We start from the raw sequence: 11,994 nt of genomic DNA on the forward strand, positions 1-11,994 counted from the left end.
TCACTTGAGCAATGAAATGTGTACACACTAGGCATTTTTACACTGCATTATTCTTAGCTCCGGGTTAAGAGTCCCTGGACTAGTTTATCCGGTTCAAACAAGCATTGGTTAACCTAAGATTTAGCCCTGGGGTAATGAGCAGTGTGAACATGCCTACTATGGGGCTATGGCAGTATGCAAACTATTGTGGAAAAGAAAAACAAACATTGTAATGTTGATATTCATCCCTTTATTGAGAATACCATATAACACACCACCCATGATAACATGATGGGACGGAGGAATCCAATTGTCCAAATCAAATCATAAAACAAAACTTTCAAACAGAGAATAAGAGCAAAGCAAATTTTCATCAGAGAAAAGGGGTCTGTCCTGGCCACAAAATAAAGGGCCTTATTTAGTTGGAAGTTTTGCTTTTGGTAAAATTCAAATGTATTACAGAGCTAACTAGACAAATTAAGTACTGTAATCTCTTTAAAAAAATATTTAAGTATGTTTTTAAAAGTTTTTTTCAATTTTTTTCAACCTTGTTTTTATTTATTTTTGCATAGGATTTTGTAGAGATGACCCAGTCATTTGAAGCCAATGTAGTGATCTCTCCCCATCTTTTTCTCAGTTGATTGTGTCCTGGGGGGGGGGGGGGGGGGGGGGGGGACACAAAAAGCATTGGATAAGAAATATGAACCCACTACAATTGAACTAATCAAAAGCAATGGATTAAATTTGCAAATCTATACACCATTAATGTATGTTGCCAAAAAGTTTGAGTAGACACCATTATCAGTGCTAGGGTAAAAGCTCATGCTTTGGTGATATCATAGCTCACATTTTCTCATCTATTAACAAAACTAATCTAACAAACATTTAGTAAGCGGTCTTACACATCAGGAAGTAGAGGCAGCAGTGGTTGTAGGGATGACTCCCACTTTTTGTGTGGCATCCTTCTTTGCCTGGTGGGCCTGCAGAACGGCAACAGCCTCCTCCACCTGCACAAACACACAGAGAAATAGGAGAAACAATTAGAGCCTTAGCCAACACTATATGATCCTAGATCCATTTTTATGATCTGATATTATCCTGTTCCTGGTACCTTGGAGCGCAGGGATTCGTGGGACTCCAGCATGTGCAGCAGCTCAGAGTTGTCAATCTCAAGCAGCATCCCAGTGATCTTCCCTGCCAAGCTGGGGTGCATGGCCTGGATCAGGGGGAACAGGCGCTCCCCTGAGAGAGAGAGAGACAAGAGACAGGGAGGGTTAAGATTGGCTTTCACGGTTTCAAATGTTACTGTATCATTGCACCTTATTGCAATGATGTTCAAAATCCCTCCAAAGGTTCTAGACTCTAGAATTTGGCATTGAACTTCCAAGGACCAATATGACACACCACCAATCTGTTCCATCACTCACCCAGCATCTGCTTCTGCTCCTGAGGGGGTGCAGAAGCCAGCATGGAGGATGTGAGAGGCTCCTGACCCTGCACATGTACAGCTGGCTGAGCCTGAGAGGAAGAAGACAGGGAAGAAAGTGGTTAAAACAAGGGAGGGATGGAACAGAAAAATAGTGGAAGGGAAAATAGAGATTTGAGGGACAGAAGAGATGAAGGATGAAGGAGGCAGCATTAACTATGCTAAAGATGGAGGTTGGTGAGATTTACCTGCTGTAAGGCGATGGGCTGCACCACTTGGGGGTTAGTATTGCGTATGCTGGTGGCGTACTTGTAGGGTGGCATGGCACGAGGGGCAGGGACTCCCATGGAGGGACGAGGACCCATAGCCTGGCCAGCACCTCCTAATGGTAGGGATGACACATAAGGATGTATGATGAGCCAGTATATCAAGCTTGATGAGGTAATATTTCCACCATGTAAATTATAATCAGTGGCTATCAGATATACTGAGGGAATCCAGCCTTACCAACTCTCTGAGCTCCAGCAGGCCCCATGCCTCGTGGGCCCTGGGCGCTGGGAGCCAGGTGTCTCAGGTTGGCACGTGGACCAGGCTGGCGCAGGGAGTTGGGCATCCCCTGGAAACCACCTAGAGAGGAGAGGGGGGGGGGGGGGGGGGGGGGGGGGGTGGCAGTGTTACTATTGGAAAGCAGTTCAAGTCAACATAATGTCACTAGGACATATAGTAATTTAATAAATATAGCCTGTATATATAGCCTAGATACAGTGCCTTGCGAAAGTATTCGGCCCCCTTGAACTTTGCGACCTTTTGCCACATTTCAGGCTTCAAACATAAAGATATAAAACTGTATTTTTTTGTGAAGAATCAACAACAAGTGGGACACAATCATGAAGTGGAACGACATTTATTGGATATTTCAAACTTTTTTAACAAATCAAAAACTGAAAAATTGGGCGTGCAAAATTATTCAGCCCCCTTAAGTTAATACTTTGTAGCGCCACCTTTTGCTGCGATTACAGCTGTAAGTCGCTTGGGGTATGTCTATCAGTTTTGCACATCAAGAGACTGACATTTTTTCCCATTCCTCCTTGCAAAACAGCTCGAGCTCAATGAGGTTGGATGGAGAGCATTTGTGAACAGCAGTTTTCAGTTATTTCCACAGATTCTCGATTGGATTCAGGTCTGGACTTTGACTTGGCCATTAACACCTGGATATGTTTATTTTTGAACCATTCCATTGTAGATTTTGCTTTATGTTTTGGATCATTGTCTTGTTGGAAGACAAATCTCCATCCCAGTCTCAGGTCTTTTGCAGACTCCATCAGATTTTCTTCCAGAATGGTCCTGTATTTGGCTCCATCCATCTTCCCATCAATTTTAACCATCTTCCCTGTCCCTGCTGAAGAAAAGCAGGCCCAAACCATGATGCTGCTGATTGTGATGCTGCCACCACCATGTTTGACAGTGGGTATGGTGTGTTCAGGGTGATGAGCTGTGTTGCTTTTACGCCAAACATAACGTTTTGCATTGTTGCCAAAAAGTTCAATTTTGGTTTCATCTGACCAGAGCACCTTCTTCCACATGTTTGGTGTATCTCCCAGGTGGCTTGTGGCAAACCTTAAACGACACTTTTTATGGATATCTTTAAGAAATGGCTTTCTTCTTGCCACTCTTCCATAAAGGCCAGATTTGTGCAATATACGACTGATTGTTGTCCTATGGACAGAGTCTCCCACCTCAGCTGTAGATCTCTGCAGTTCATCCAGAGTGATCTGGGCTGCATCTCTGATCAGTCTTCTCCTTGTATGAGCTGAAAGTTTAGAGGGACGGCCAGGTCTTGGTAGATTTGCAGTGGTCTGATACTCCTTCCATTTCAATATTATCGCTTGCACAGTGCTCCTTGGGATGTTTAAAGCTTGGGAAATCTTTTTGTATCCAAATCCGGCTTTAAACTTCTTCACAACAGTATCTCGGATATGCCTGGTGTGTTCCTTGTTCTTCATGATGCTCTCTGCGCTTTTAACGGACCTCTGAGACTATCACAGTGCAGGTGCATTTATACGGAGACTTGATTACACACAGGTGGATTGTATTTATCATCATTAGTCATTTAGGTCAACATTGGATCATTCAGAGATCCTCACTGAACTTCTGGAGAGAGTTTGCTGCACTGAAAGTAAAGGGGCTGAATCATTTTGCACGCCCAATTTTTCAGTTTTTGATTTGTTTAAAAAGTTTGAAATATCCAATAAATGTCGTTCCACTTCATGATTGTGTCCCACTTGTTGTTGATTCTTCACAAAATAAATAGTTTTATATCTTTATGTTTGAAGCCTGAAATGTGGCAAAAGGTCGCAAAGTTCAAGGGGGCCGAATACTTTCGCAAGGCACTGTATATAGCTCATGATACATTTAGTTATTATGTATGGTGTCATCTCTAACCCTCACCTTGGCCTCTGCCACCCTGCTGCTGCCAGCGGGGGTTGGGCCTCATCTGGGTCAGCTGATTGGGTGCATAGTAGGTGGTCCTGTTTTGGCCCTGGGACACACACACACAGTTAATGACAGAAGTGTAACCATGTATGCAATAATGTTGCACAAAATTAAAGTTCTACATCCTATAAACAACAACTGACTCACTTGTTACAGTGCCAATTATCTTACTGGCATTTGCACAGCAGTATTTATCATACTTTCAGAACCTTGACATGGCTTTTTGAAGGGCATTTTAAGGGCATTTCCAGTAAATCCCACATAACTTTATCTCAAACCCATTTTAACCCTCTCTCCCTCCCTCACTAACCTGAGGCACTGCAGGCATGAAGTATCCGCTGGCGGGCTGGAACTGGTTGATGATGGCGTTGGCAGGCATGGCCCTCATGCCAGTGATGCGCTGCATGTACTGGTTAGTGAGGTGGGCCTTGCGCTCTTCTTTGCGCTGAGCCAAGGCCACGTAGAGGGGCTTGGAGCCCACAATGCGCCCGTTCATCTCAGTCACAGCCTTGGTGGCCTCCTCAGGAGAGGAGAAGCAGACAAACCCAAAGCCCTTGGAACGCCCCTCCTCCAGCATCACCTGCAGCAAGAGAAGCCGTGTTATATCTGGATAACACATTTCAAATACACAACTGAAAATAGTAATTGTGGTGCACTGTCTTGGCTTCTGCTGCACTCTCTCACTTTGGCACTGGTGATGGACCCGAATGGGGTGAATTCCTTGCGCAGTTTCTCGTCGTCAATGGTGTCGTCCAAGTTCTTAATGTAAAGGTTAACACCCTGAAACCAGAAAAACAGTGTCATGACCACAAACATACATATTCAGCCTGGCTTGTTCCCTTAATGGACGGGTACTGTGAAACAAGATGTCAGGTTGATTAATGGCATTTGGTTGTAATCAGTGTTCTATTAGACATAGTGGTGCCAGAGGAGAGTGACATGCTAGTTGACCTGGTAACGGCTGATCCTCTCCTGTTTCAGCATCTCAAACTTCCTCTTCAGCTCCCCTTGCCGTTCAATCTTCTTCTGAGCGCGTCCCACAAACACAGTCTTCCCATTGAACTCTTGGCCGTTCATCTCCTCACATGCCTGAGTAGAGATCTATTTGTTACAGCCAGTCTATATGCCGTAAACCCATAAGTTAACGCAATGCGATTATTTGTACGATTGTCTCACTTAGTCTTTTTACACCAACCACAAAAGCCTGCTGACTTGTATTGACATGACTGTTGTTATGAGGGTATAATAGTACCTTGTTAGCATCCTCGTGTTTCTCGTAACTCACAAAGCCAAAGCCTCGAGATTTGCCACTAGGGTCGGTCATAACCTTCACACTGAGAATTCTACCTGCAGGGAGGAAACGAGACCAAATGGGACTCAGCTATATGCGTTTTGAGAAATGCAAGTGCATGTCTAGTTTCCTTGAAAAGATTGCAAGACAAATATGTGATAAACAAAAACGTCTCCACTAATAAGCAAACTGTGTATGTTTCAGTCACAGCTTACCGTATTGGTCAAACATTTCCTTTAGCTTGTCATCGTTCATGTCATCTCCAAAGTTCTTGATGTAGACGTTGGTGAACTCCTTTGCTTTGGCCCCGAGTTCTGCCTCCCTCTCCTTCCGAGACTTGAAACGTCCAACGAACCTAAACACCACGCGAGAGCAATGACAACTCTTGTAAAACGGTCCTGAGCAGGAGGGAGAAAGGGACTGTGATCCATCTCTTATATTTTCCCTCTGAGATTCAGGTTTTCACAGCACTGACATTGAGGAGTCCCAGACTATTAAATGGAAGGAAGCACTTTGTATAGAACAGCAGCACAGTGAGTCAGTCAAGGACCTCTCAGGAACAACATTGAACACACTTCTTCTTGCACTGTTTATGGCACCACAATCAGGCAAAGTGAGCATTCATGCTATACACCCAGAACACACCAGACACAATGACGTTTCCTGGTCCAAGACTTGAGGCATGGAGGGACGGAGGTCCATAAAAAGGAAAGCTGAGGACCAGACTAGGTTGATAGATCATATTTTTCTACTCAGACTGTACCTTGTTATGCAGACCTCTCCCAATCTGGCTCCAGTATTGCATTCCTGCATTCGCTCCATCACTAAAACACACAAGCGTGGTTACACACACACACACACACACACACACACACGACAGGCAGGTGGACGGGTGGACAAACGTACAGACAGAAGGATGCTCAGCTGACACATGGAGTGAGGTGACCACAGAGAGTCGAAATGGGTTGTTGTATAGGTTTAAAGGCACATTTCCCTGTAAGCACTGCAAAAAACATTCACTGTTAGTTGTGTAATTCACGCAAATCACACAGAAAGACAGGGTGTATGGGGACTGAGTGTGAGAAAGAGGCTTGTTATATGCATCTACAGCAGGGATGGGCAACTTTGATGGGGGCGGGGGCCACAAAATAAGATAGATTTGCGGGCCTCCAGTTGCCGATCCCTGATCTACAGGTTGCTGTTCCTCTGCTAACCTCACCCTTTTTCCGTGTCACAGTATAGGCCTACTTCAGACTCCAACCATGTACAATCCTCATCAATATCCTAGCTGCCCTTGATTGATCTAAACTGTCCACTTTCTACACAATGATGTAACTCCAGTTCAGCCCCTTCCCCACACCTCCCCACCCGCTCTTCGTTGATCAGACACTCACACCTTGCGGTCGTTCAGAAGCATGCCGTTCATCTTTTCAATGGCGCGGTCGGCTGCGTCCTGCGTTTCAAAGTGCACAAACGCGTATCCCTTGGATCCATTCTCGTCACACACAACCTGTTTGAGAGACAAGTTGATGCTCTTTTTAAAAAAAGTACACAAGTCTATGGTCATACCAGATGTCTATGGTCAGAAACACTGCAATCTTACTTTGCAAGACAGAATGTTCCCAAAGGCAGAGAAGGTGTCATAGAGGGCCTTGTTGTCGATGGTCTTGTCCAGGTTCTTGATGAACACGTTGCCCACCCCAGACTTCCTGAGTGAGGGGTCTCTCTGTGACCACATGATTCTGATTGGCTTCCCTTTCACCACATCAAAGTTCATGGTGTCCAGGGCTCTCTCGGCTAGAGGGGCGAGGTCAGAGTGTTAACTTACATCATGGAGCCAAAACATATCAGCCACTGTGTACACCACCAAACACCATGTTGTTTATGCTATATAGTGCTCACTTCAAATCATGCACACCGCACCATGCTGCACCATACGTACATCTCCCAAATCATTCACACTACCACATTGTGTCGTGATGGATAGGACCAGGAGTTACTCCTGGTCAAGTCATGTGGTCAGGAAAAACTACTGGCCCTAGTTTATTGCACACTTAAGAAACCATGCTACTACTGGATTGTCCGAACTACTACACCATGTGGCTATGGAGTCTGACCTCAGCCTGCCACCACACTGAGCAGCTGTTGGGGGGCAGTTGGCTAGGCAGGAGCACATGGCGCTAACACCCCAACAAATGGGACCAGAAGTGCCACAAGACACAAGTCATAATAGTTGATTCACCCTCTCATAATGAATAGATACAATGGCAGACATATAGTGCATATACAGATATAATTCAGTGAGGCAAATGGCTCTTAAACTTTACATTCTCTTATAGGTTCTCCAATAAACACCAGCCATTGCATTATTTTTCATGGTCCATACTACCTATGTCAGTGTGTGTAACTTTGATTTACGTTTCCAGATCTGCCTGTCATGATTTCTGTTGTGCCAGTTCTCATTTTCCTGCCCCCTCTCCCATGTCCATCTGGGTACACATGCCAACCAGAGAGCTCCCCTTTGTTCCTGTCACTCCACAGCAACACACACCCGGGCTTTAGAGCTAAAAATGTCTGTTAAACAAAACGGAGCTCCCTTGCGTCTGCTGGCATCAGCAGTTTGCTGTGCAATTGTACTTCACACAAACCAGCCCAGAGAAGGTGTGTGACGGTCACCCTGTCTGTCTAGTTCTCGAAGGTTCCCATGACCATGCTTGATGAAAGACCCTGAGCACCATGTGGAGCTGAGATTGCTCAATGGATGAATAGCAGAGATAAACATGATGAAATCAAATAAGAGGTCAAGTGAACGTGACACACAAAACAAGTGAACTTCACTGGTCAGTTTGAAGATATTATACTGTAAATGTATTTTGTCATACAACTGAAAACTGGATAGTTTATTCTAGGCGAGGCTGATAGCCACCCTAATTAATTGTCAAACATTACCCTTGTATGAAGACTAAAACTTTTTAGATGTTATAGGCAGGCAACATTTGGACTGCCTGAGAGAGCGACTATATTTAGAGGGGTCCTGAGAGGTATGTGCTGGTGTGGAGTGAGTTTATTCATTCTCTTCCATTGATGGAGGGAGACACATTCAACAAGAATGTTCAGATGAGCAACCCCAGGTCTTGTAACTATTTACAAATGCAGCTGTGACATGCTGAAACCCAAGTGGAGACGGTCAGCCAAAGCTAGTTTAGTCACACGAAGGAACACTACTCCCCTCAAATATGTGGTTGTAGTTGTAGGCCTACATCTGTGGTAGTTGTACTACACTTTTACTTCCTGACATGTTATATTGATTGTGTATTGTCATAAAAGTACAACCTTCAGGTTATATTGTGACCACAGAGTTCTCTAGCTACACTAAGTCAGATATCTGGTGGCAGGTGTGAAATGAAAACAGCCCCATAGGTCCACACTGCTTGACAAGTTGGCGGACACACTGTCGTAGAACACACCCCATATGCTACAGCTCAATCGTGTCAGGTCACACCTCCTAACAAATACATGATTCTACTGCACATAAAAGCACTACTTTGGACAATTAAAAGATGAGTGATTGTTGAATCGAGTGGTAATTCAAAGAGTGCAAGTCTGTGTTAAACGTTCAGACTTCTTACAATAGGAGCAGGGGCTTGGAAAAAATGTTGGAAATTCCTCCAGTGTACCCTGCAAGCACGTACATGGTAAGCCACTACGACCTGAGCAAAACATCACAGATCAACATGTAGAGGAGAGAACATGGAGGTGTTGAGAATGACACACTTCAACAATTACTCAAGAAAACCAACCAGAAAAGGGTGTTGAATCCACATCAAAAGTTTCAGCAGAATTGTATTCGCAGAAGCAATCTATTCAGACTTATTCTCCTCAGATCAGAGGACATCACATGATCCCCAGAAAGCAGGGAAATGCAAGTTAGAAATGTCTAAGCAGGAGAACACGACCTGACTCATGCCAGATCTTACAACGCCTGGATAGGTATTTTAGGTATCAGCAAACCACATATGTTTTAGCACTCTGGTGCCCGACTGCACAGTCAATAAAGTGGTACGCAACCATTGGTTGGTGCGTGCAACCTCTAATCATTGGGAACGTGGCCTTACTGTTCAGCTGGGCTGTTTCTTCCGCTCTCTGTCTGTAAGGCAGCAGGGAAGGTATTGGGAATTAATTTCACTACAGAACAGTTCCCTTATGGCCCTTTAAATAGGAGCAGAAATGGGTCACTTTGGGTTAGGCACTGTGGAGCAGGACTCTGGAGCAAAGCTGCAGCCACCCGTTTCAAAGTTAGAGGCACAACACAGACAGTAGGCTGGTTACAACATATCCAAAGCAGGGGTCTTGTACATGTGAAAACAGGAGTCCTGGAGCATATCCTGGTCAATCCTCAAACGATGACACATTGAAGTGGGCCACCATTATTGCTATATGGGTCAAGAGATATTCCAAATGTTGTACTTCTCCACTCACCAGAGTTAGTCCATGAAGGGTAAAAAGCCCATAGTGCATGTATTAGTTGTCTGATTCACTGTGCCAGGCATAGTTCAGTGCAAGTTGTGTGGAAAACATTCTCTCCCACTATAGTTTTTCATTCATTCTGTTACATGCAGCATTGGGGCTTAGCCTACACCTCTTAGATTGCCTGTGTATCGGTATGTTTCTATTATGTCGTCTGGAGGTAACCACTGAGTGCTAGACAGGTGTGAATGCTGTAGATACCTTTAACAGGAAATCACATCACAACTGATTTACACTCAATAAAATCAAGATGTGCTTTACATTGTATTCTCTATAGGACGAATGCACTGAACTGTTGACATGCTCAAATAAATCCAACATCCAAGCAACTCTTTACGCCGTTATCTTGGAGGCATGCTTGATTGCTTACCGTCGGTGGGTTGCGAGAAATTCACATAGGCATAACCCAGAGAGCGTCGGGTGATCATATCACGACATACTCGAATAGACAACACCGGTCCTGCTGGGCTGAATTTCTCATACAGCATAGCCTCCGTGATATCAGGGTGCAGATCGCCAACATAGAGAGAAGCCATTGGATAACTCCCTGTAGTCTCTGTGTTCATTTCTCGGAGTGCACAAAATGTATGAATTCTTCCTTCGCGCTATAATCACGGGAATTGTTGATAAGAAATGTTCCCCGGGGCCGAATCTGTGAGTAAAAACACTCAGAATGCGACTTGTGTTCAGATCGAAGTTTCAAGACTCGCTGACAAGGAAAAGTGACAGTTAAAACAGAATGGAATCTCGGCGTATTCTCCTGATAAATATAATTGTCTTAAACGTCGGGTTAAGCCCGAGGCCTCCTGTTAACACAATTTAGCGACGTATATTTATTTTGTATATTACGGAAGGCCTATTTATTTTTAAGATTTTCTATTTTGTATTTTTTATATTTTTTTGTTTTTTAAAGTTGTTAAAGAACGGTGAGTTAGACACTCACGGTTGTTTTGTGGCCGGGGAAAGAGACTGCGTGGGAAAAGCATGGTCACTTTATAGACAGTGCAGTGCGCAGAGGAAATAGACAGGGTCAAACTTGGAATAGAAAAAAAACAGTGCATGAGGTGTAAAAGGGAGAGCGGCGGGTGAACGGTCACAACTACCCACCACAGATCCCTACAGCGACATCTGGGTTTGACTACGTGGTCATTATAGCAGGGGCCCGCTATAGTGTGAAGGGGCCCAAAACGCCTAAGTTTTAAGGACAAGAGAGAATATTTTGGCCAAAGTTACACATTTGAATTGAAAAAGTGGAGTTACAATAACATAAACTGAGTTTATTCATTTATACAAATGTATAAACATGTTCATTGACTACTCCACCTTGTTCATTGGACTAGGCTACTCTGCCTTGTCCAGCTCCCTAAAGAAAAATTACAAATAAAAACAGTTATGAATGAAAAACCATTCAGTGGAAAAAGTTACACTAACTAAAGGATACAAGTGGAATGAATAAATAAAATTGAACCTGTCCAAACTACAAATGACCTCATCAGATCCAGGAGGGACAACACCAGGTTCCGCTGCCCAGCCCTCAGCCTCTTCACTGGGAACCTCTCTTCGATGCCAAAACTCCTGATCCCTGGTTCCTTCAGTCTAGGCCTCCTATCCTCATAAATCCGTGTCTGAAAGCCGTCAGCGGCTTGGGACAACTGGAGCTTAGTGTGGAACACAAACTGGGAGTCTGTTGCTTTGGTCACCAACTTTTCAGTCTGCTGGCTCCAGACCCCATCAATGGCAGAATTCAATAGAGGCTGTCTAAGAGAAGACAATACATTAAAATAAGCCTGAAACATGAATGGACTGTCAAGTCCTAGAAGATTACTATACAGCCATGATAGTATAATCACATTAAGACAAGTAAAATCATAGATACGGACCAATGAATAAGTTCTTATTCAGAGCCTTTACACCTGGAGCCACAGCAGCTGCACACAACATCCCCACTAAGCTTCTCTCATCTGTAACAGATTGGCCACCCATTAAAGCTACATGTTATAGAATAAATCAATGTTTCCCTAGCCCATGCCCAGATACCTTGGTTTGATCTTGTTGCAAGACTTAGCATCTGGAGACACCATGATTAGAGATGATCACACTGCAGTGCACATAGGTCTAGGAAGGACAGATTAATTCAGAATGGAGTCTAATGTGGACAGAGAACTTATTGTCCTATGGGCAGGCCTGGTGGACACATACCTGGAGGTGGATGAGCTGCCCTCTTTGATAGATACTGGTTTCAGATGCATTGGTCCAGAATGCTGCAAGTTCCATGCGA

General features: G+C 44.2%; 1 protein-coding gene across 1 annotated transcript; it reads right to left on the reverse strand.

Annotated features, from left to right (window-relative positions):
- Positions 1–209: 209 nt before the first annotated feature.
- Positions 210–10,705, reverse strand: LOC110505429 (poly(A) binding protein, cytoplasmic 4 (inducible form)). The gene is made up of 15 exons (XM_021584633.2): positions 10,087–10,705; positions 6,793–6,986; positions 6,584–6,699; positions 5,405–5,544; positions 5,151–5,245; positions 4,850–4,987; positions 4,583–4,678; positions 4,209–4,478; positions 3,854–3,944; positions 1,913–2,032; positions 1,654–1,787; positions 1,407–1,497; positions 1,091–1,221; positions 882–986; positions 210–627 (listed from the first exon to the last, which is right to left on the reverse strand). Exons 1-14 carry the CDS (start codon positions 10,280–10,282, stop codon positions 885–887), a joined length of 1,914 nt encoding a protein of 637 aa, XP_021440308.1. The 5' UTR covers positions 10,283–10,705; the 3' UTR covers positions 210–627; positions 882–884.
- Positions 10,706–11,994: the final 1,289 nt, after the last annotated feature.

Source organism: Oncorhynchus mykiss, chromosome 25 (genome assembly GCF_013265735.2).
Source record: "Oncorhynchus mykiss isolate Arlee chromosome 25, USDA_OmykA_1.1, whole genome shotgun sequence".
Taxonomy (NCBI): Eukaryota; Metazoa; Chordata; class Actinopteri; order Salmoniformes; family Salmonidae; genus Oncorhynchus; species Oncorhynchus mykiss.